Consider the following 25,428-nt stretch of genomic DNA (forward strand, 5'->3'; position numbering starts at 1 on the left):
TTTTTGAGGGGAGGGGGAAGCTCCGTGTGCCTCAGTTTCCCCCAGCGCGGTCCAGGCGATGCTCCCGGGGGATGCTGCAGTGCAGAGGCGGCTCGAACCGCGGTTGCGGGGACAAGGGACAAGGCGGGGGACACAAGGGGGGTGTCCCGGGTGGGGCGGGCCCCCCGTGGGCGGCGTGGCGGTGGCGGGAGCCTGTCCCTTTAAAGGGGGCAGCGGCGGCCCCAGCTGATGCGGCGGCTCCAATCAGCGGCCCCCGGGGCTCTTGGCAGCCGGAGCCGCCGCCGCTCCGCATTCCTCCGTCTTCCTAAAAGGGGCTTAACATGGCGATGGGCAGGATGAGGTGAAGGGAGAGGAAAAGGAAAAATTAAAAATAAGAAAAAAGAAAAAGAAGAAAAATAGAGGAAAAAAAGGGGGGAGAGGAAAAAAAAGGAGGAAAAAAAAAAGAAAAGAAGGAAAAAAAAAACAATAAGGACGGGAGATGCAAAGCAGCGGCGGCGCGGTAATTTCCTCCCCCCCGCTTCTTTAAAAAAAAAAAAAAAAAGAGAAAAAGACAAAAAAGCCAGCCAAAAATAAAAGAAAAAAAAAAGAAAATCAACCAACCCAGCAAACCACCCAACCCAACATTTCTGTTTTTTTCATGGAGAGCAAAAACCCCAGGCAAGCGGAGGAGGACCGGGACTCCTTTGCGCGGAGACCTTTGCATCAAAATGGTAGAGCTTGCAACCCCCCCCCTCCGGCCTTTTCCCTTTTCGCTTCTTTTATTGTTATTTTTCCCCTTTCCCCCCCCCGCTTTTCGCGCTCCCGGGGCTTTGCTGACTTTGCAAAGGCCTCTGAAACTTGCCCCAAAATCCTCGCAAGGGCGGTGGACGGGGGGTCCTGGGTTGGGGGTTGCATGGGCGTGATGCATCCTCGGCCAGCGCAGCCCCCCGGGCAATGTGTTTGCATTGGGAGCCGCTTTGGGGAGGGGGGGGGGGGGTTGCATGGAGTCCCCCTCTTGTGCAGGGGGGGAAGGGTTTGCATTTAAGGCAAAATTGTATAAAAAATGCGCCCCCCCCCCCCCCCCCCGGATTTCCCCCCTCCTGGATATTTGTACAAGCGCTGCTTGCACGGAGTGAGGGGCTGCGGGGGTTTTGGGGTCACCCCTGGGGTGTCTGGAGGGGTGATGGGGCTGCTGGGGGGGGGTTTGGGGGTGCAGTGGGGCCTGACTCACCCCCCCCAAGAGGGGTGGTGTGTGCGGCCCAGCACCCCCAAGGTTGTGGGGCCCGCACCCCCCCCTAACGCCCACTTGGGGGTCACTGGGAGGATTTGGGGCGCTGGGCTGATGTGGGGGGGGGAAACTTTTCGAGCCGCCCGCTTGCCCAGGCCGGAGGATTCGCTGGCGCAGGAGCAGCCTGCGGCTTCCTCGGCCCGGCTTGTTCCCCGGATGACTCCTTCATTTTGCTAATTCTTACCCCCCCACGCCACCCCCAGCTTGCTCCCACCCCGCTGTGGGGCCCCCCCTTTTCCTTAGGAGGTGTGGGGGGGGATGCTCAGCTCACCCCAATATACCCCGGGGTAGAGCGCAGCATCGCACATTGCTTTGGGTGCGCAAAGGGATTTTGCTGTGTGTGCTCTTAAATAATAATAATAATAATAATAATTATTATTATTATTATAAGGGAGGCTGGGTGCACTGGGGAGCCCTGCGGCAGTGACCTATTTTAGGGGCCGGTTGACTTTTTTTTGGAGGGGGGGTTGGTTTGGTTTGCAGAGAACAGGCCTGAGCTGGGAAGATGCAGAAGAAATCCCTTGGGATGCGTGGTACCCATGGGCTGGGGTGTCCGGTACCCTGGTTCCTCCCCCATCCCTAAAAGTGTGGGGCTGTGATTGCCCCAGCCATGGCTCCGTGCCCATAATAACCCCCCCGGGGAGGCGTTTGAACAGCTTTTTGGAAACCGTAAGCTTGGAAAAAAAGAAACATGAGGTGATGCTGGGCTGGGGCTCAGCACCCAACAAGTCTTAATTTTTGGGGTGAACGGAGCCAGGCTGGGGTTGCTGCTGGCCTGCGAAATGCCTGCTGGCGTTCAATCCATCCCTGCATCCCCTCCGGAGAGAGATGCTGATGGACCATTGAGGCACTGGGTTGGTTTTTGGGAGCGTTTCATGCCCCGAGCAGGGGATGGGGACACCGGGAGCTCACCCGAGCGGGCAGCCCTGCGAGGAAGAAGGGGAAAAGTTGGGAATTAAAACCCTTTCCTCCATGCGCGGCCTCAGCAAGAACCAGAGGAAAATTTGCTTTACGGAGCAAAAAATTCCTCCTCATGGTGATACTAAGGGGTTTTTATTTTCTAATGGATCTGGGGTGAAACCTGTCTGGGTGCAAACGTTTCATCTCTGACCGCGGAGTTTCCCCGAGGATGCCGGAGGGTCCCCTTGGTTTGGCTGCACGGTGGAGCTTTGTTCTCCCCGCGAGGAATTAACGGCGCGTTAGATTATTACCAGGCAAACCGCCGGAGCCGGGTGAGATAAATGGCCTTGTGTTTCTGTCTCGCGTCTGGAGGAGAGAGGCATGTCACCCCCCTCCATAAAAATAACCCACCCGCTGCCTTTGGAGATGTCTTCTTTGTAAAAAGGGCGAAGCAGGAGGTCGCCGGTTAAATATTGGTTATATTTAAGATGCGGATTTTTCCTGCTGGAGGGGAAAAAAATAGGGAGAAGCCTTTTGCGGATGAACTGAATGTGTCAGAACATCAGAGGGTCTTTGAAGGTTTCTTAGGGGAAGCGCTGGTTTCCCCATCCTCCCCCCTCGCTCGGGCTGGAGGGGAAGACCAAGGGCTCTCCCACGCTGCTGGGTTTAATTAAACCTGTTTCAGAAGGGGACGTGGCAGCGGCCGTGACAAAGTGAAGTTTAAATTTGCTGCCGCGTTTGCGTGACCCCGAAAAACAAGGGGGTTCCCAGGTGTGATTTGCATCCTGGATGTCCCGCGGGGTCCCTGCGAGGCTGGGGGAGCAGGTGCCGATGGGGAGGGTGAGCGCAGGGTCAGGCTCCGTGCCACCTGCCCCTCGATTTCCTTTCCTTATTTCTGAAGGGAACGCCTTGCGTCGCGTTGCATTGCAGTATTTGGTTGGGTTTCCCATCTGGGGACACCTGGGGACTTTGTCCCTGTGTCCTCCGAGGCTGCTGTCCCCTCTTCAGCCAACCTTGGTGCTTCGGCTGCCTCCGCGGTAGCCAAACCTGGGATGATTTTGGATATGGGGAAAGACCGGCCATGGTGGTGCAGATATCTTAATTACAATAAATTGCCTTTTTTTATTATTATTTTTATGACTATATCTTTTGCCTGGAGCTAGAGCTGCTGACACCTTGTCTGAGTTAAAGCCCTGCAGAATTCGCTGGGCAGACGCGATAAAAATAAGCCATTTTAATACACATTCATAAAAAATGTTAAAGTGTTGGGCAGGAGGGATGGCTGGACCACAGGAGAACAGCTGGTGCTTCCCAAAGAGCCCGGTCAGGGTTGGGTTTTGGATGGAGCTGGATGTGGGGAGCATCCCTGGGGCCAAGCGCTGGGGTTTGGAGATGATGCTCTAGGGTGGAAAGCCCAGCCTGGGGTGCTGGGAGAGGCTCAACCTTGGGCCTCTCTGCCAGTTCTGTAGTCTGGAGTCGGGTTAGGAAACACTGTGGGCTTAGGGTCTGATGACAGCCCGGTGTGAGGAAAACCTTGGAGTGTCACATCCCAAATTCCAGTATAAGTTGGGGAATGACGTATTAGAGAGCAGCGTAGGGGAAAGGGACCTGGGGGTCCTGGGGACAGCAGGATGACCATGAGCCAGCACTGGGCCCTTGTGGCCAGGAAGGCCAATGGTACCTGGGGTGGGTTAGAAGGGGGTGGTCAGTAGGTCAGAGAGGTTCTCCTGCCCCTCTGCTCTGCCCTGGGGAGACCACACCTGGAATCTTGTGTCCAGTTGTGGCCCCTCAGTTCCAGCAGGACAGGGAACTGCTGGAGAGAGTCCAGCGCAGCCACCAAGATGCTGAAGGGAGTGGAGCATCTCCCGTGTGAGGAAAGGCTGAGGGAGCTGGGGCTCTGGAGCTGGACAAGAGGAGACTGAGGGGTGACCTAATTAATGTTTACAGATATTAAGGGTGAGTGTCAGGAGGATGGAGCCAGGCTCTTCTCGGTGACAACCAATGACAGGACAAGGGGCAATGGGTACAAACTGGAACACAAGAGGTTCCACTTAAATATGAGAAGAAACTTCTTCCTGGTGAGGGTGGCAGAGCCTGGCCCAGGCTGCCCAGGGAGGTTGTGGAGTCTCCTTCTGTGCAGACATTCCAACCCGCCTGGACACCTTCCTGTGTAACCTCATCTGGGTGTTCCTGCTCCATGGGGGGATTGCACTGGATGAGCTTTCCAGGTCCCTTCCAACCCCTGACTTTGCGTGCTTCTGTGATTCTTTGCACCCAGACGTGCTCCCTGCACTGAATTTGGGGGTCCTACGAGCCACGGGGGTCTTGAAGCACTGTCTGCCCTGCTGCATCCATCCCCTCTCTCGGTGGCACTGGGGACACCCGGTTGGTCCCCAGGGGATGATGCTCAGAGCCGGTCCCCAGCACGGCCGCTTGGCCGCCAGCCTGGCCGGGGAGGTCAGCGCTGGGTTTTGTCCTCGGTTCCTCCCTCCATCTTTCCTCCGCTTGTTTTTCCCAGGCAGGGCAGTGGGGACAGTGCCTTTGTGGGTCCCCTGGGCTCGTCCACCCCAGCAGTGACTCCGCGGGTGGTCGGGAGGGCAGCGTCCCGTCCCGCTGCCAGGGCTTGGGGACGTCTCCATCAAGCGGGTGTCACCGGCTGTGCCAGGCGCTGGCGGGGACCCGCTGGCTCGGTGTTTGCCAGGAGGACGCCGGCTCTGCCGGAATCCAGCAGCATCTTTTTGGCGTTTAACCCCAGATTTTGCTACGGCTTAGCGCACATCTTGAATTACCTGCAGAGCTTTTGCATCGCGTGTTGGGTCCAGCTGCACCCAAATAAACCCCTTTTTGTCCCTGATCGAAGGGACGTGGACAGATAGATGGATGAATCCTCCGTGCCTCCGCTCTTCTCCTGGAGCAGAGGGACTGGGGCTTGTCCTGGGCTGAAAATATTACGTTGCTGCACTGAATCCTCGGTGTTTTTGCAGCAGGGATGATGTGTTTGCTCAGGGGACGGCGCTCATCCGCACATAGGACAGATGCTGAGGTCACTGAGCGGATCTTAGGGCTTGGCGATGCCCTTGGTGGAACAGAGGGACGGTGGCCCTGGTGCCATCGTGGCACTGGCGGCATCTCCCAGGAGCAGCTTTGCAGCATCTCCTCCCCTGGACCGGTTTGCAGATGGAGGGTGACAAGCAGGGCTGGCCCGTCCGTGCGTCCTTGCAAAGCATCATTGTGGCTATGTGCAAAAGAAAAGGAGGAAGATGCCCAGAGAGCGGCTGGCGGGGTTTAACATCATTTTTTAAATATAAAATAAATGAGAAAGCAATGAGCCATTAACCCTATGCAGGCTGGGAAGCCAGTGCCCGCTCCCAACGGGGTGAAACCCCATGGTGTTCGTCCCACCTCGTCCCCACAAGCCGCAGGGGCCGTGGCATTTACAAGAAAAAGCCCAAGTGAACATTTCTCCCTGTTTGCAGAGACGGCTCCTCAGCTGTAGGGGACAAGGAGATGATTTGTCCTCGTTCCCTCGCGCTGAGGACGGTCCTGCTGGGCCTGGCGCTGCCGCCGGCTTCCCAGGCTGCTCCCTGGAAAAGCATCTTGGAGCTGAAGCCTGTAAATGCTGGATGCTATTAAAAATTATTTAAAAAGGAGGAAAAAAAGAAGTCTGGGAAGCATCTGACTGTCCCCTGGCTGGGGGGACACTTGTGAAGGGGATGGGAGGTGTTTTTTGGGGTGCCTGACACCCCGGGGTGGGCACAGGTTGTGGGAGCATCGCTGACCCCCTTCCCCTCGCGTCCTCTCCCTGTAACCTGCACATGGCTCAGTTTGGGGCATCCTCGAGCCTTTTAGACACGTAGGGGAAGAAAATCACCACTTTAGATGGTGTCACCGCCGTCCTGAAGGGCGATGCTTGGGGTGGCACCGTGTCCCGGTCCAGCCCCGCAGCATCATGGTGGGTGCTTGGGCTGCGTCGGTCGGCGTCTCGCCAGGCGGGGCTGCGGCCGAGCTATTGTTTTCCCTTCCTGCTTGTTTTTCCGGACAACCCTCCTCTAATTAAACAAAAACACCCGTCGGAGAAGCGAACAAAGCCCCCCCGACACAGTCCTGAGCAATGGGAGGGTGAAGAGACATCCCTGGCGAGGGGGGCGATGGGCGAGGGAAGGTGCGTTGGGATGTATTTTACCCTCCTGGCAGGTTTCCATGCATGGCCACGGTCCAAAATTGGGCGGTTTTGGTGTTTTTGGTGATGTTTGGGATGTAAATAGTCTGGGCAGTGCTGCCGGTTCTGGGACGGCTTCATCCCAGTGCATCCCAGCTTTGGGAGTGATGGGAAGATGCAAACAGCCCATTATCCCTAAAAATCCAAACCTATATGTCCTCTAAATACAGAGAAAAGGCTGAAGGTCTCACCTCAAGCAGAGGGTAAATCATGCAGGGCTGAGGATTAAAACCTGAAGCGCGTGTGCCTTTGAGATTTCTAGCGATACGCCTTTGTACCATTTGAATTAATGTGTAAAAATAGGGGGGGTTTAATGCCGTTTCTTTCCTTAGCAAAAGTCAAGTTGTGGCATTAAGTAGTTTCAACCAAGTTCTTTCTCCCTGAAATGCAGCAGCATTCAAATTGAGAATAGGGCGTGTTTTTCTTTTCTAGAGGAGCAAGTGCAAACATCACGTTCAGCTACTTATTAAAGCACTTTTCCGTCATGCAATTTAATACGGGAGGTCAACGGTAAATGTTTTGGTGGTTACGAATGATACAGAAAAACATATTTCTCGTTTTCGTCGTAGTTTTAGGGTTGAAAAATTTGAAGGAAATCCCCAAATTTTGTGCCCAACAGAAACTGGTTTGCGGGCAGCTGGTCTAAGCGTGTCTGGTGTCAAGTGGGGGGCTTGTGACCACCTCAGTGTGTTTTTTATGCCCCAAAACCCCTGTAATTTTGCTAATACAGGAGAGAAGTACTTGATGGTGATGGTGAGGGTGATGGACCTGGCTATAAATTAATAGAGACGCCAGGGAATGTCAGAGATGATCTTCTGGGGGGGCTGCAGATTCAGGTATTTAAATATATCCAGGGTGACCTGACCTGCTGGTCCCTTTGGGGGGTTTTGTTGCTGCAGGAGCATTGAGGCATCTGGCTCTTAATACCTGTGAAAATAAATAGTGTTTTATCGTAGTGCATTGATTTAAATTGAGCAGCAGCCTCTTTTCACGGGAGGTGATCGGGGTCCCCGGTCCAGCGAGCATCAGCATCTCCTTTCCTGTATCACCTGGATCTCCTCTGAGCATCCTCAGCCATCAGGGCTTGGCCGACCTGCATCCCTCGGTCCTTCCTCGCTCTGAGCATCCTCCTCATCCTCCAGCCGCCCTCCCCATCCCGCCGGCCGTTTCGGGACGGGGCTTTGGCAGAACCGCTTGGAAATGCTCTTAAAATAGAGCTGGATGGCAGGGAGGGCTGTCTGGAGGCACCGCCGTCCCCTCGGGGTGGGGACTTCGCGTCCACGCTGCTTTCGAATCATTTTTATGTGTTTTGGGGGTTTATTTTGCTATGCCAGGGCCCTGCCTGGAGGTCAGCGGTGCATGGGGGAAGGGGGGGGTGGCGGTTTTGGGGTTCGCTCTGGTTTGATGCTCTTGAGGGGGCACCGGGGGTGGGATGGAGATGGGATGGGTGACATGGGATGCCACGTCGGGGTCTTTTTGTGGGACTAAAGCGGTGCAGCGGGCCGAGGTGCTGATGGTGGAAAAGAGCAAAACTGATTTTTATCTAAAATTAAAGAAAGTGTATTTTTAAGGTTTTAAAATTGTATTTATATATATATATGTATGTATTTTAGAATATATAAATATATATATTTAAAATATATTCCTTTTCCCAAGGGAAGGGGTAATGGGTTTAACTCTCCCATTAACCCCAGTTAATTGGTCTTTTCCGCCCTGGTGGGGCTGCAGGGACAGGAGCAGCCTGGAGGGGTTATTTTGGGGCAAAAATAAGGTCTTTCTCGGCATCTCACCCCGGCGGGCGCCTCTCGGCTTAGCTGGGGCTCTGTCTCCGGGCGAGCTGAACGAAAAGCATCTGATAGCAATAAAGAGCAAAGCATAAAAACCCTCCTGCTGACAAGCCGGGGCTGAAGTCACCGAGGGGGCCGCGGCCAAGACACGCATTGTCCTCAATGCTGGGACTGATTAGAGCCGCCTGGCAAAGCCCGGCGCTGGGTGAGGGGTCACCCCCTTGTGCCAAAAATCCTCAATCCAGAGCAAAAAAAACCCTGACTTTGTTTGTGCTGCCTAGCGGACCCAATTCCCCCCTGTTTTGAACCTGTTTTTCCATGGCTGTGGCCACGCCGGCCTTGGAGCATCCTATACAGAGAGATGGATCCCAGGAGGAAAACAATGAATTTTATATATATTTTTTTCATAGCAAAAGCAGAGCAAGGAGAGTCCCTGGCAAACAGAAAACGTCTCCTGTCTCTGTGGCGTTTGATATTTATTATATCTCTATTTATTTGCTGGGGTAGGGCGGGCTGAGCCATCCAAGTTCCTCTCGTCGAAATGTCCTTGGCAGTCGCGAGGCTTTGAAAATGCAGGAGGGGGATGGATGTTCCAGCTGGGAAGCAGCATTTTATAAGAAGATATATTAAGAAAGTGGGTTTTAAATATATATATTTGTATATCTATGACTTTAAAGAAATAGATAAAATATAAAGATATATATAAAAATATATATTAAAACCCCCTCTTTTACTCTTTGCTCCACTCCAGGCTGCAAAGCCAAGAGTTTGGAGAAGAATTGGGGTTTATTCCCATTTTTCTCTGGGTACGGGGCTCTACGGGGTCATTGGGGTGATGCGAAGCAGAAAACCTCGTTGGTTGGGTGGTTTGGTTGTGGAGCAGAAATTCAGTGAAAATGAAAGATTTTGGCAGGGAGGGGGAAGGGTTTTTTTTTTGTTGGGAAACCAGAGAAGAAAACACCCATGTTTTAATTATTTAAACATTTTTGTCTGGGTGTGCTTTTGCCTTTGGCTCACAAAAAAAAGCCCAAATAAACAAAATGTGTCTTGCTGGATTTCATGGGTTGATCAAGAGAAAAAAATGGAAGCAGAGAAACTCTTTTTTGATTCATTTTGAGCAGGAGGTGCAGGTTAAACCCGGCAGGTTGAACCGTCCATCTCCGCCACTGTTCTGCACAACGTCCTTGGGCACATCCCGCAATAGGACGTGAATGTGGTTGGATCCATCTCCATCCATGAACTGCGTGTTCGGGATGGAAATCCAAGCGGAAGCAGAGGGAAAGGGGATGTCCCACCTGCTTTTAGTATTTAGGGTATGGTGGCCAAGAGGCCACCAGCATCCTGGCTGGTACCAGCACTGGTGTGGCCAGCAGGCCCAGGGCAGTGACCGTCCCTGTGCTGGGACCTGGGGAGGCCAAACCATGAATCCTGGGGCAGTTTTGGGCCCCTCAAGCCAAGAAAGGCCTTGAGGTGCTGGAGCAAGTTGAGAGAAAGGAACGGAGCTGGTGAGGAGCACAAGTGTGATGGGAGCGGCTGAGGGACCTGGGGGGTTCAGCTGGAGAACAGGAGCTGAGGGGAGACAGGGACACAAAGAAACGGCCTCAAGTTGTGCCAGGGGAGGTTGAGGTTGGATGTGGGGAACAATTTCTTCCCCAAAGGGCTGTGGGGCATTGGAACAGGCTGCCCAGGGCAGTGCTGGAGTCACCATCCCTGGAGGGTTGGACAGACGGAGACGAGGTTCTCAGGACATGGTGCAGTGCCAGTGGGTGGGTTATGGTTGGACTTGAGGGTCTCTTCCAACCAAAAGAATTCTATGTTTCTCTGATAACCCTTGTATTTGGGGTGCAGCCAACAAATCCATCGGGGTGCTCAGTTGTCCCCAGGAGAGGTGACGAAGGTCCAGGGGTGATCTACACCTTACAAAATACATCTGGAATAAATGAAATACCCCACAAACACAGCCTGGGGCGTGTTGGAAGTTGCAGAATTTCCCAGCCTGAGATTGCCACTCCCAGACTTGAGTTTTTCCAGGTAGAGCCTTTCCCTGGGTGGTTTAAAATGGGTATTAAAAGAGGATAAATCATCCTGGTGACTCCAGCGAGTGAGTTAACTGCTGATGTGAGTCAGAGCAGGTGGCAGAATTCAGTGAATATTGGAGGATATTGTGTTTTATGTAATTATGTGGTAGAAGTAGGGAAGTTTAAAATCCTAATTTATTTCTAGCGAGGTGGTTAAATCTCAGCTGGTGCCTAAAATTGTCTTCCTGCATGGGGCAAATGTCCTCCCGAGGTCCCTGTCTGGTTCAGGAGGTCGAGGATGTATCGATGCATCTCCTCTTCTGCTTGGCATCTCCTCCCTGCCATCATGGACAGCTGAGCCAGGCTTTGGACCTCCTTGGTGGTGGGATGGCTGTGATGCCTCCTATCCAGGTTGAAGAGATGTCAGTGTGTGCTCATATGGCCTTGACCTGTCCTTTCATTGGGCTTTCTCCTCCTTGGTTGAGTTTCCAAGATTCAAGGTGGTGGTGGAACTTCTTGGTTGGTGCCTCCAAGTTGGGCCTGATGGTGGAGCTTTTTGGTCTGGATCTCCAAGCTGGGCCTAGTCGTGGAACTTCTTGGTGTTTCAAAGCTGGGTCTGGTCGTGGAGCTTTTTGGTTGACATCTCCAAGCTGGGGCTGGAGCTTTTGTTTGGAAACTCCAACCTGGGGCTGGTGGTGGAGCTTCTTGGTTGGCATCTTCAAGGTGTGTTTGGTGGTGGAGCTTCTTGGTTGGCATCTTCAAGGTGTGTTTGGTGGTGGAGCCTTTTGTTGGCATCTCCAAGCTGGGCCTAGTCGTGGAAATTCTCGTTTTTTCAAAGCTGAGTCTGGTGGTGGAGCTTTTTGGTTGGCAACTCTAAACTGAGACTGATGGTGGAGCTTTTTGGTTGACATCTCCAAGCTGGGGCTAGTGGTGGAGCTTTTTGGTCTGGACCTTCAAGCTGGGCCTAGTGGTAGAACTTCTTGGTTTTTTGAAGCTGAGTCTGGTGATGGACCTTTCTGATTGGCATCTCCGAACCGGGGGTGGTGGAGGAACTTCTTGGTTGGCATCTTCAAGGTGGGCCTGACGGTGGGGCTTTTTGGTCTAGATCTTCAAGCTTGGCCTAGTGATAGAACTTCATGGTGTTTTGAAGCTGGGTCTGGTGATGGACCTTTCTGGTTGGCATCTCCAAGCTGGGCCTGCTGGTGGAGCTTTTGTTTGGAAACTCCAGCCTGGGGCTGGTGGTGGAGCTTCTTGGTTGGCATCTTCAAGCTGTGTCTGGTGGTGGAACCTTTTGTTGGCATCTCCAAACTGGGCCTGATGGTGGAGCTTTTTGGTCTGGATCTTCAGGCTGGGCCTAGTAGTAGAACTTCTTGGTGTTCTGAAGCTGGGTCTGATGGTGGAGCTTTTTGGTCTGGATCTTAAAGCTGGGCCTAGTAGTAGAACTTCTTGGTGTTCTGAAGCTGGGTCTGGTGATGGAACTTCTTGGTTGGCATCTCCAAGCTGCATCTGATGGTGGAGCTTTTTGGTCTGGATCTCCAAGCTGGGCCTAGTCGTGGAACTTCTTCTTGTTTCAAAGCTGGGTCTGATGGTGGAGGTTTTTGGTTGGCATCTCCAAGCTGGGGCTGGTGGTGGAGCTTTTTGGTCCGGACTTTCAAGCTGGGCCTAGTGGTAGAACTTCTTGATCTTTTGAAGCTGGGTCTGGTGGTGGAGGTTTTTGGTTGGCATTTCCAAGCTGGGCCTGCTGGTGGAGCTTTTTGGTTGACATCTCCAAGCTGGGGCTGGTGGTGGAGATTCTTGGTTGGCATCTTCAAGCTGTGTCTGGTGGTGGAGCCTTTTATTGGCATCTTGAAGCTGGGCCTAGTCATGGAAGTTCTTGGTTTTTCAAAGCTGAGTCTGGTGGTGGAGCTTTTTGGTTGGCGTCTCTAAACTGAGGCTGATGGTGGAGCTTTTTGGTTGGCATCTCCAAGCTGGGGCTGGCAGTGGAGCTTCTCAGTTGACATCTCTGACTTCGGGTGCATGGACAGGGATGGGTGACATGGCCGGGTGGGTGTTTTCCTGGGGAAAAGAGCCCTCTTGAATTGATTTTTATTTCCTTCCTCCCCACAGCTGATAGTTGAAAAAACAACTGACTACCCTTCGGCTGAGTACTCCCTGGTGGAGGATGTAGCCCTCCACTTCACGTGTTTGATGGACAGACTGAACGAGCAGCGCCTCTTTCAGCCGGACTTGTGCGACGTGGACATCGTCCTGGTGCAGCACAAGAGCATCTTCCCGGCGCACAAAGGGGTCCTGGCAGCCTACAGCCAGTTCTTCCACTCCCTCTTCACCCAAAACAAGCAGCTGCAGCGCGTGGAGCTCTCTCTGGAAGCCCTCACCTCGCAGGGCCTCCAGCAGATCCTCAACTTCATCTACACCTCCAAGCTCCTCGTCAACTCCTGCAATGTGCAGGACGTGCTGAACGCGGCCACCGTGCTGCAGATGAATAACATCGCCTCCTCCTGCCAGGATCTTCTGGACACCCGCTCGCTCAGCCTGGCCACCGAGATGGCCCTGCCCGCTGAGGGCTGTGCTGGACCTCCACCCTACTACTGCGAGATCAAGCAGGAGGTGGATGCCCCTCATCCCAAAATCTACGCCCGGGAGAGCAACGACCCCTACTCGGTGCGGGTGGAGGATGGAGCAGGTGGTGGGACGCTCCCCCCTGGTCCAGCCAAGCAGTACTACAAGGAGGAGAAGGATGGTGGTCCAGGCGCCGTCTGTAAGATGGAAGGCGAAGAGTCTGAGGAGGACCTGGATAGCCAGGGTTCGTACAACCGGGAGCAGATCATCGTGGAGGTGAACCTCAACAACCAGACCCTCAACGTCTCCAAGGGCACAGAGGGGAAGGCGACCGCCAGCGAGGCGGCCGTGATGGGGCGGCCTGATGGTGATGGGGGCGACACGGAGGAGGATGGGGAGGAGGAGAACGAGGAAGGAGAGGAGGACGAGGAAGAGGAGGAGGATGCGGAGGTGGGCGAGGAGGAAGAGGAGGAGCACAGCGAGGAGGAAGACCTGGAGGAGACGACAGAAGAAGAGGATGATGATGATGATGATGAAGATGCGTCGGAGGTGAAACGGGAAAAGGGTGGGCAGCCTCGCAGAGGCAGCTGGGCGTCCAAAGCCACCAAGCCGTCCATGGCAACCAGGTCTCAGGAGATGGCCAAGGTAGAAGAAGAGGAGGAAGAGGAAGAGGAAGGCCAGCGAGGGAGGAAGAGAAAAAAGGAACAGGATGGTTTGGGCCAGAAGGTTAAGCTGGAGGAGAAGCAGCATTATCCATGCAAGAAGTGTCCCCGGGTCTTCAACAACCGCTGGTACCTGGAGAAGCACATGAACGTCACGCACAGCCGCATGCAGATCTGCGACAAGTGTGGCAAGCGTTTCCTGCTGGAGAGCGAGCTGCTGCTGCACCACCAGACCGACTGCGAGAAGAACATCCAGGTGAGCCAACCATGGGGACGTCCCACCAGGGGATGGAAGTCCCACCAAGAGGTGGAGCATCCCACTGGGTGTGGGCATCCTACCAAGTTGGGGACATCCCACCAAAGGAGGAGCATCCCACCATGATGGGATATCCCAATGGGGGAGGGGCATCCCACCAATCTGGGGACATCCCACCATGATGGGACATCCCAGTAGGGGAGGGACATGTCACCAATTTGGGGACATCCCACCAAGTTGAGGAGGAGCATCCCACCATGATGGGACATCCCACCAATCAGTCGAGCATCTCACTGGGGATGGACTTCCCATGAAGTTTGGGACATCCCACCAAAAGGAGGAACATCCCACCATGATGGGACATCCCACCAATGAGTGGAGCATCCCATGGGGATGGACATCCCACCAAGTTGAGGACATCCACCATGATGGCACAACCCACCAATGAGTGGAGCATCCCATGGGGATGGGCATCCCACTAAGGTATAGAGATCCCACCAAGCTGAGGACATCCACCATGATGGAACATTCCACCAATGGTGGAGCATCCCATGAGAATGGACATCCCACCAAGTTGGGGACACCCCACCAAAGTAAGAGCATCCCATCATGATGGGACATCCCAATGGTGGAGGGACATCCCATCCACCGTGGAGGACCTCCCACCCAGCTACACCATGGGACAGGCTCATGCTCAAACAATATTTTTGATGTTGTGGTTCCCACATGGCAGATGGGAGGAAACCTTACTTACCCGTGACTCTTATTCAGGCTCAGGAGGGTCCCACGGTGACATGGGACCAGAGGATTTGTGCCAGGGGACTGTGGCTTCCCCTTGGCCAGCTGGAATAATTTTTGAGGAGTGATTTCTCTTTGAGTTCATTCAGTTAATCTGGATAAAAACATGGCGAGCCCCTGATGGAGACAAACTCCAGCCTTTCCCACCCAGGCTGAAACCAACTTAGCCTGATTCAAAGCTTTGCTGACACCAGTTTAAAAGGTTTTAATCTGCCTTTTGTGCTCTTTAGCTTGTGTAGCAGCAAATTTCCGAATGCATTTGACATCCATGTGTGGCTCAGTCTTGGTGTGTCCTTTGCCTAACACTAACGAGATCCAGTGTTTGCAAATGAACTCCATTAAATCAGTGAAATTTTGGGGGGGTTGTAGACATCCCATCAGAGCAGCAAACATGTTCCTGCAGATCCCTCCAACCCACCTCCTAATCCCCGACGAGCTGTTTTGCATTATGCTGCTGATACTAATTAAAAAATACCAACATCTGGAGAGCTTCACCCATCATCCATCCCACCAGCAACTGGATTTTCAATGATCTTGCAGCTCTCTTGGATGAAGGTAACTCAACCCAAGGGCTACTGGAGCCCTTGGCCAACCGGTCCCCAAATACAATGGGGAATGAAGCAGATCTTGGTGTTAAAGTTTTGGGGGAATACGGAGGTGGGAGCTGTCTCAGCTCAATCCTGCACTGACCTTTTGTTGTGTCTTCCTGAAAAATTCACAGTGCCGAGGTTGCTTTTGTTTTTTGATGCTTTTTTTCCCAGAAATGGGCAAGTGCGGCTCAGATACCTTCATGGTGGTGGCTGTTTCGGACCCCATCGTAAAGCCCCTGCAATTAAAAATGGATTCATAGAATCATAGACTGGTTTGGGTTGGAAGAGACCTGCACTATCTACTTCAAACCCCTCTGCCATGGGTAGGGACACCTTCCACTAGACCAGGTTATCAAAGCCCCATCAGACCTTTGGTTTTCTTTTTCCTCCTTTTTATCCCTTTTCCAGGTCTTTTCTGAATAGGATGAACCACAACTGCCCGCGGGGTCACCTCCCTCCACGCAAAATGGGGATCATTAACTCTCACTTAGTTGAGTGCTGCTAATGCTACAAAGCACCAAATTCACTCAATTTGCTCTGATAATATTGAACAACTTTGTCAATATACCATGGAATTATAGCTGGATAGAAAAGGGTTTTTTTCCAACTCTTTTCCTATAATGGACAGTAATTTTATTATTTCATTTTATTTTATTAAGCAAAATCTATGGAAGGACCATCTCTCTTAGCCCATTTGGGTCTTCTGCTTTCTTTCCCTGTTTTGTCCCCAAATCTCATCCATCATGTTTAGGTATTTGGCTTCATCGTGCTCCCTGTGATCATTCCCATCTGTGTCCTCAGCCCTGCAGACACTCTAATGGTTATTCTGTCTCTGTTGGAGAAATTGTTCATCCTTTGCTTTATCAGGTTGTTTCTAAGGTTTTTTTTTTGGCCAGCTTCAGTATTGTTTTCCCCTTAACCTGTTAGAATTTGTCTTCTCCTTTTTTTTCCCTCATTTGAACGTTACTTCTACATTTTAAAGTGGTGCATTTTTGCGGTAACTGAGCCCTCCAGGGTGCTCGGTCCCATCCCGGGGACTTTCCTACATCTACTGCTTTCCCTCTACCTTTAATTTTAAGATTCCCCCGCGGCTTCTTTCATTTTAAGCAGAGGAAACAGATATTGATGTGTCTTTGGTAACAGGCTCTGGTCCTTAATTTGTCCTGAAATGTCTCTTAAAGCAGAAATAAAACTGTTCTGATCCATGGAAATATCTACTTGGGAACAGTGAAACTCAAAGGACTGCTCATGTTCATATTCAAGCATGGCAAGATGAAGAAAACAAATGTTGGGAATGCCTCCCTGACCCTAATTTTGCCTTCCAGGCACCACAACATAAATATATATAGCAAGATACTGTGACTACATGGCATAATGGTATATTTTCTGCTGTATCACAGCCTCATTTGGTGCAAAATTTGGTAGAATTTAATGGTATCACTCAGCTGTGCCATTGCTTGATGCCTCCAAGGCATGAAGGATTTTCTCAATGCACCTGCAAGAAAAAGAGATGGTTTTATCTCTGTTGGCCAAGAGGAAGATGAGTCATGGAGAGATGAAGGGGAGAGAGTGTCCCTTGGCTTCTGGAAGGGTCCTTGGGTTCTGCCCACTGTCCCCATGCTCCAGCAATGGTTTCCAGTGTGGACCTTGCTCTGCCATGTTTCCATGAGCTGATCTCACACACTTTGAGCTGATCTCACACGCCTTGAGCTGATCTCACACACCTTGAGATGATCTCACACACCTCAAGCTGATCTCACACACCTCAAGCTGATCTCACACACTTTGAGATGATCTCACACACCTCGAGCTGATCTCACACACCTCGAGCTGATCTCACATGCTTTGAGATGATCTCACACACCTTGAGCTGATCTCATGCAAAAGTTGGAGCTTCTCCTAGGAGCGTTCTGAGAAATATTGAACTTGGAGCTGAAGCAAATCTCTACCGTAACTTCTTGGGGGAGGGTTTGCGTGTCACGCTGTTCTGCTTGTGCTGATGGACTGTTTTTTGGGTCCATCTTGGTCCATTTGTGTATGTTTGGAAAACTCATTTAGTGGTAAAGTATCCATTATATCTGCTGAAGACTGAAGTTCTTCTGCCCTGGCTTGGGCTTCTCCTTGTTCCTGTATTCTTTGCAACCTCCTAATGCACAGAGGGTTGTTTATTTATTTATTCTTAACATAACAGATTAATTGTGTGCAAGAATAAAATCCCCATTGGGAACAGGGCCTTCCAGTGGATAAAAAATTGAGTTTTGGAGGTTTTGAAGTGATGAGGTTTGTAGCAGACTTGCTGGTCGCTATGGTATTCAATGTCTCTGTGTTAGGTTTTGTAGTGACATTCCCTTTCAATGGATGAAGCTGAAAACCTGGCAAAACCAAAATGTTGGTGGTACCAGGGTGTGTTCTCCTGCATCCCTGCCCATCTCTTCTCTCCTTGTAGTGCGTGACGTGTGGGAAGGGGTTCAAGAAGCTCTGGTCCCTCCATGAGCACAACAAGATTGTCCATGGCTACGCTGAGAAGAAGTTCTCCTGCGAGATCTGCGAGAAGAAGTTCTACACCATGGCCCACGTGCGCAAACACATGGTTGGTGAGTGCGGGAGGCACCGGTGACACGGGGAGATCTTTGTCAAGGGTTGTTCACCCATCGTTTTGGCCACGAAGGATGTTTTTTTATTGCTGTCGTGTTCTGAGTTTAAGGCTGGATTTAGTCTTGCATGAGCTTTCTAACATCAGTGCAAGGGCCTTGAAATTTGGCCCGGTACTTAAAGCAGAATGTATGTCTGCTCAGTGCTGGGTTTGGAGCAATTAGGAATGCCACTGGGGAAGCTCATTTATTTTATTTACCCAGAAAAAAAGACCTCAGAGGTGACAAAAGGAGGGTTTAAAGTGTAACCATCCTTCCCTTGTAAAAGAGAACTACAGCACACCAGCGCTGGCTTTGAAATGCAAATTGCAGATAGCAACAGTGGTTGAGTCTCTGGGGCTTGCAGGCACCAAATAGATCCAAAAAAAGGGAATTTTGGTGGAGAATTAGGGGAGTACCTGAAGGCCAGACTGGACGGGGCTCTGAGCAACCTGAGCTGGTGAAGATGTCCCTGCTCATGGCAGGGGTGGCACTGGATGAGCTTTGAAGGTCCCTCCCAACCCAGACTATTCTATGATTCTATATTGTGTCTTCCCGAGATGGCTTTGGGTTTGCTGGGGTTGGGCGCTGACACTGGAGGTGACAGCTGGGACCTGGGGAGATGGATGGATGCTGGGAGGGCACCTGACCCTGCTCCTCTCCGCTTCAGCTCACACCAAGGACATGCCCTTCACCTGTGAGACCTGCGGGAAGTCCTTCAAGCGCAGCATGTCCCTCAAGGTCCATTCGCTCCAGCACTCCGGAGAAAAGCCTTTTAAATGTGAGGTAAGGTCCTCTGTGTCCCCCCGCTACCCTGCATCCTCTCAAATGGGCACAAAACCACTGATTTGGGGAAAGATCTTCTGCTTCATGAGGCTTTCCCTGTGCTTTTTGCCAGCACAGCTGTAGGGATGCTTCCCCCTGTCCCAGACTTTGCATCCCCTCTTGGTTTGAGGGTCCCACCAATGCTATGATGAAACTGGTGGCCAAGGTCAGGATTTGGAGGAGACTGAGGGGAGACCTCATGGTAACTACAGCTTCCTCTCAAGGGGAGGAGAAGGGGCAGGTGCTGAGCTCTTCTTTCTGGTGACCAAGGGAATGGCAGGAAGATGTGCCAGGGGAGGGTCAGTCAGATATGAGGAAAAGGTTCTTCACCCAGAGGTGCTGGACATGGGAACAGGCTCCCCAGGGAGATGTTACGGCCCCAAGCCTGACAGTGTTGAAGAAGAGACTGGACAACGTCCTCAGACACACGGTGTGAACTGTGGGATTGTCCTGTGCAGGGACAGGAGTTGGACTCCATGATCCTTGTGGATCCCTTCCAACACAGGACATTTTATGATTCTCTCTGCCCAGTGTCTGGACCTTGTGTCCCACCCCAAGCCCATCCAGCCTGCAAACTTGGATGAGTTTGCAGAACCCAAGAACCCAAAAAAGCCATTTATTTGGGTTCTTTTGCAGGGAGGGAAGTGATTTCTGCGCTGCTCCAACATGCTGGTGATTTCGGGAGGGATGCGGAGGGTGTTTTGGGGTTCTCATCAACAACTCATCCCCCTTCTCATGCCCACAGAACTGCAATGAGCGCTTCCAGTACAAGTACCAGCTGCGCTCCCACATGAGCATCCACATCGGCCACAAGCAGTTCATGTGCCAGTGGTGCGGCAAGGACTTCAACATGAAGCAGTACTTCGACGAGCACATGAAGACGCACACAGGTGAGATCTCCTCGCTTGGCCCTCAGCCCCTACAGAGACCCCAAAATCATTCACAGAATGGTTGGGGGTGGAATGGACCTCTGGAGATCATCCAGTCCAACCCTGCTAAAGCAGGTTCATCCAGAGCAGATCACACAGGGTCACATCCAGGCGGGTTTGAATGTCTCAGAGAAGGAGACTCCACAACGTCTCTGGGCAGCCTGGTCCAGGCTCTGGCACCTCAAAGGAAAGAAGTTTCTCCTCATGTTTAGATGGAACCTCCTGTGTTTCAGTCTGTGCCCGTTGCCCCTCATCCTGTCATTGGGCACCACTGAACAGAGTCTGGTCCATCCTCTTGACACCCACCCTGGACATATTTACAAACATTGATGAGATCCCCTCTCAGCTTCTCTTCTCCAGCTGAACAGCCCCAGCTCTCTCAGCCTTTCCTCATCAGAAAGATGCTCCAGACCCCTCAGCATCTTTGCAGCTCTTTGTAGCCCCAGGAAATAAGTGATGGGATGGGGGTGGCATCTTTGACTGGATGGCATGATGGGTTTTTGGGAGGGATGGTCCAGTTGCCGTCTTCTCATCCATCTTCCCCCATCCTTAGGCGAGAAGCCCTACATCTGCGAGATCTGCGGGAAGAGCTTCACCAGCCGCCCCAACATGAAGCGGCATCGCCGGACCCACACGGGCGAGAAGCCGTACCCCTGCGACGTCTGCGGCCAGCGCTTCCGCTTCTCCAACATGCTCAAAGCCCACAAGGAGAAATGTTTCCGCGTCAGCAACCCCTTGGCTTCGGACACGACCACCAGCCCCCAACCAGCCGCCAGCCCGGCCCCGCTGCCCCCCGGCCCCGGCGTCTCCCCCCTGCCGCTGCTTCATCCCCTTCCACAGACCCTCCCTCCTCCTCCTCACCTACCGCCGCCCCCTCCCCTGTTTCCCGCGGGGAGGATAAATTCCAACAACAACTAGGTGTCCCCCCTGATCCCAACCATGCGCCCGCACGGACTGCTCTCCCCCCGGGGAGCCAAGGCTTCGCTTGCTCTCTACCCCTCTTCCTCCTCGTTTTGAGGTCGTTTTGTTTTGTTTTTTGTTTTTTATTTTTGCTTTTTCTCACCTGTCATTCTCCACGGAGACGGGGAGCAGGAGGAAGGCCCCGCCGAGGAGCGTGGATGTCCGTCCCTAAGGGTGTAGTTAAAAGGCGTCGCTCTCCGTTTCATCCTCCTGTGCGTCGGCTTCATCCTCGTGCCGGGATGCTGGCGGGGCTCGGGGAGCAGGATGCCGCCCGGGGTTGATCTCACCGGCATCGCGTGCCCGCTCGCTGGCCGAATGCATTTCTGCCGGCGCGTCGATATTTATAATCAGCCGAAATCTAGGTAGTGAGTGGTGCTTGAATCCCTGTACTGTAAAGCTGGTCTTTCAATTCAGGCTCTTTTTCCCAAAAGGTTGAGAGATGGGCACCGCGGAGGAGCCCCTGCCGGTCCCATCTGCTGGCCCCGGTGGCCCACGGCGAGTAGATGTCCCCATTGGAAAGCCGTCAGCCCGCTCTCGTTAGCAGCCCTCCACGCGTCTTCCTTCCCCGTGACGGGTTTTCCTCCTCGATAGGCAAAAGCACAAACAGCGATGGCATTGCGTCTCGGGGCATCGGCAGCCCGTGGCCAGTTCGTTTTTGGGGTGCCCTTTCCGCTCATCCCAGCAGGAGCCGGGCTCCTGGGGATGCTCTGGAGTTGGCGAAGTGGCTGTAGGAGAGCTCAGATGGCCTCGGGACCGGTGGGAGGGTGGCTCCGTGGCAATCTGTGTTGGAGGAACAGGACACCGCTGTTTCTTGCTGGAATCAGCCCAGAATAGTGCCTTAATTCGAATAAACCCCTGACCGATCAGATGAGCTCCAGGTTGGGTCCCATTGCAAGGTTTAGAGCTAAAGCAAGACTGCGTTCGGCTTGATGACCGTGTCCCATCCTCTAGCTTGTTGCCTGTGTCACTGTCCCAAACCTCTTTTGCCTCTCCCCGTGGGGTTGTCAGCCGTCACCCTGCCCTGATCTGGGCGACCAGAGGGGACCAGTGAGGGCTGTGGTTGGTTTGGTGATGCCCCGCAGTGTTGCTTAGTGTTTCTCTGGCCACATTGTGTTCGTTGAAGTTGAGCTGGTCTTTGGTTTCACTTACGCAGGCTGGCTTCGTGCTGGTGGAAGAGACAAAGAGAAAGACTTTGCTGTTACCCTTTTTTTGGATGCTGAGGTCCAAGGAGGGTCTCTCACTGTTATGCACTGCCCCAGGGTGTTGTGTGTGGCCTGACCATGGCTGTGTGGTCTCCCTGCTTGGGAAAGTGTCACCTTTGGGGTTGAGGAGAGCTGCAGAGCATCCAGCATGGCCACAGAGCTTCTGGCCAAGAGATGCGGTGTGTTACTGCCCATGCCTTGCTCGCAAGACCAGTGCTGTGGATGCATGCGTCAGGTCATGGAGGAGGTGGTGAGCAGGGCTGTTGGTGGGCAAGAAGGAAGAGAGGACACTGAGTGGGCTGCAGGAGCCCTTTCTCGTTTGCACCGTTGCTGGGGTCAGCGAGCCACATCTCGCTCTGCAAGAAGTCTTGGGACTTCGTCTCCTGGACCAAATCAGCAAAGCACTTGGGCAGAGTTGAGGCTGTCTCTGCAGAGACGGGAGGATTCAGCCATGTGCTCAGGGGGTTTGCTGACCAGGGACATGCAGAAACATTATCCTGACAGGCAAGGGACAGGAGAGCACCCAGAGTTCTCCTGAGTGCTTTTTGAGGTGACCGGTGTCCCCTCCTGCTGAGTGTTGTCTCCCCATGCCTGACAAACATTGCTGAGAAGTTGGGTGCTCTTGTTGATGGAGCAACAGAATGATTCTCATCCTCATGTTGGCTGGGATCCTGCAGATCCCCAACACAGCCATCAGTGAGCTCACCTGCATCTCCATCTGCTTTGAGCGAAGGGAGGATGCTATGGCAGAGCTGCCTCACCATATTGACCTTCTCAGGTGGGCAACTTCCCTGCTCTCCTTTCCTTCCTGGGGCTCATTGAGATGGTGCAAAGTGTTGTCAAACACACACCTGTGAGGGATGTGGGCACTCAGCTCTCGGGGCCATTGGCTTTCTGAAGGGACCATGACCCAGACTGATTCCTTTAGAGAACCATTTAGTGATAGCTGTGGAGATGTTGGATGACCTCAGTAGAGTGGTCCATGCTGCCTCCTCCACTGCTGTGTCCCAGGCCCCATTCCCTCAGGCTCCCCTGCATTTCTTTCCCCTCACACAACCTTGACATGGGATGGGAGTACGGCACCCTGAGGAGGACTCACCTTGCCTGTAAGATCTTCTGTGATGGAGCCTGTCAGCCTGCCTGGCTGATAGACCTTTCCCTCCAAGCAAACGGACATGCCAACATGCACTCCCTTCTATCTGGAGGTGGCTTTCCCTGTCCTGGTTCATCTTCTCCCCATGAGGACCTGTCCTGCGTGGACATCGCTGCAAGATGGGAGCTCCTCGTGAAGGCCAGAAGCCCAGCAGAAAGCCCAGTGACTGATTCCAGCTGTGTCTGATCCCCTTCGAGAGCCTGCCTGGAGAACCCTTTGGAGACGTTGAGATGTGACCATGCACACAGCACTTTGGAGAACCAGATCCCTTGCTGCTCCCTCCCCTCTCCAAGGCCTGCGCAGTTCTCAGGAGTCCTACATGGCCTCTGAGTCCTTTTGTCTACACCTTTATTCAGCCCCGATGTCTCTCTTTGTGTCTGGTTTTCGTTAATGAACTAAGAGCTCAAATGAGTCACTCCCGCAGTGTCTCATCCCGCGTCCATCCCAGTCCCACCCCGCTGGGTTGGACGGGGCAGGAGACGGGGGACTTGGTCCTTTGTTTTCAAGCTTTTTATATTTTATTTTAATTTTTTTTTAACTTTTTTTTTTTTTGTGTGTGTTTAACTCTTGCACCTTAATCTCTCACATCCCTTCTTCAACAGACCGTGAGGGTGGAGAGGGGCTTGGTTTCCATTATGCTGTTCATGAATATGCCGCGACGCAACGTTCAGCTGATGACTCTGCCCACACACCTCACCCCAGACCCATCCGGGTTTGAATTAATTTTTCCCCCCCTTCATTTGAACTCTGGGGAAGGAGGGAGTCATGTGAGGGAGGGTTATTTTTGGTTTATATGTCCCAGGAGCCTGGTAGCACAGACCAGTTAGCCTCATGATGTCCATGAGGCACGGCTGGCCCTTCGGACCACAGCCATAACCCCAGCGCGGTGGGAAGGTGATGGATGGTTGGATGGATGGATGGACGGATGGATGGACGGTCGGCGGGTGGGAACGGCTGTGACAGTGCAATAGAGACGAGCATCCGCTGCTAGACAACTCCACTGATTAAACTCTTGGTTTGCCCGAAGTCGAGAGGGAAGGACGGACGGACGGACAGGCGCCCTTTGTTCACATGGACGGAGAGAGCTTCCCCACGTGCAGCCCTGCCTCGTGACACGTAACCACAGCGGGAGTTGGGTCGAACTCGAAAAGGAAGGAAATAATATTTGAAAAAAAAAAAAAGGAAAAAGTAGGAATAAGAACAGTAGCATGGAACTTGAAGGAAATGAATGAAATTCCAAGCACTTGCCTCAAAACTAGTTTCTCATGCCTGATGTTGGGCTCTGTGTTATTTTACGGCATTCAGTATCGGTTGCCCAAACATGCCAAGTTAAGAGTGTATCGGTGGCTCTACTAGTGTGAACAAATTAAACGAAGCACTTTATTCTGTATAGACAGAGGGAAGGCGGGGAGGGGAGGGGAAGCTTGGATGCTTTATGGAAGCGTCTTAAGTAATGTTCTAGGAAATGTATTATTATTATTAATTTTTTTTTTTTTAAATGACCATGTGTAATCAATATATGTTTATCTTTAACTCCAAGTACAGCAGTTACTCTCTTTGGGACGGTGTGATGAGGGGGAGGCTGAGATGGCCGGGTTAGTCCATCAGCATGGGGCCAACTGGGGCGAGCCATTCCCTACCACAAATATGGGTGAGTCTTGCTTTGTTGATGGCCCCCGTTGGCCAATATCTAGGAGGTCCCAAGAGGTGCATCAAAGCTGCCTTCTAGGCACAGCTCATGGTCAACCCTGGCACCACGGGCCCAAGATGCATCCCCATCCCGAGCCATCTTCTGCCTGGAGGTTCTGGGGCTGCTCTCCGGGCCACCCACGAGCAAGACAAGTCACGGTAGGCCAGTTTGGGTTGTCCCTAGAGGCCAGGTCCTTGGCCATGCTTTGAAACCCGCTTTTGGCCTCTCACCAAGGCAAGTCAGGGGTCTCTGAGCTCTGAAAGTGGTGAGAGGTCAGAATTGGGCCTTTCCACTGCGTTCTCCCAGTCTGGAAGTGTTATGACTGTTACCAAAGAGGTTGCAAGTGGAAGGACTGAATCAATAAACAATTTGTCTTTTATAAAAGAAAACCTAAAGCTGCACCACTTTCTTTGGATACCTTAGTTTGTTGGGGGTTTTTTGTTTGTTTGTTTGGGTTTTGTTTGTTTGTTTTTTTGGTTTTGGTTTTGTTTTTTCCTTTTTTTTTTACTTTTTAAGTCTCTGTTCAGGTGATTGTGTGAGGAATCAGCACCCAGCAGGGTGGGCTTCCCATGGTATGTTCACCGCTGCCATTGCTTCACACCTATAGTTTTTGCTGTATGTTGGCTTTGGTGGGCGGTATGTGCATGTGTATGAGACAACTGGACTGTTGTGGGGGCCAACAAAAAATAGCTTTTCAGGGAAGGGTTATGAGTGGGTGGAAGAAGGGGCTTGGTGAGGGCTGAGCTCCTAGGTCCTGGTGGCTCTATGAGATTTGTGTGAGCTGTGAGTTGGGGCTCTCTGAGTTCTTCTGTAAGCATTAAAGAAATCAAGGACCCCATTCGAAAGCACCAAGTGCCTTTATTGATGTAAAATGGAGCAGTGGAAACCTCACCAGCTAATGCCAGCGTTGATCTTGGGACGATAATGGAGGAAGAGATGATTTTCGCCCACCCTTGGGATGCACCTGCTGCTTTGCTGCTGGC

At 52.4% G+C, this 25,428-nt stretch overlaps 1 protein-coding gene across 1 annotated transcript; it reads left to right on the forward strand.

Moving 5' to 3' along the window:
• Positions 1-233: 233 nt before the first annotated feature.
• Positions 234-20,544, forward strand: ZBTB47 (zinc finger and BTB domain containing 47). Its single transcript, XM_082044078.1, has 6 exons — positions 234-710; positions 12,298-13,668; positions 17,503-17,650; positions 18,357-18,472; positions 19,257-19,401; positions 19,994-20,544. The coding sequence occupies exons 1-6, from the start codon at positions 708-710 to the stop codon at positions 20,356-20,358; spliced, it is 2,148 nt and encodes a 715-aa protein (XP_081900204.1). The 5' UTR covers positions 234-707; the 3' UTR covers positions 20,359-20,544.
• Positions 20,545-25,428: the final 4,884 nt, after the last annotated feature.

The sequence above is a fragment of the Streptopelia decaocto genome (genome assembly GCF_964273445.1).
Source record: "Streptopelia decaocto genome assembly, chromosome: 2".
NCBI lineage: Eukaryota > Metazoa > Chordata > Aves > Columbiformes > Columbidae > Streptopelia > Streptopelia decaocto.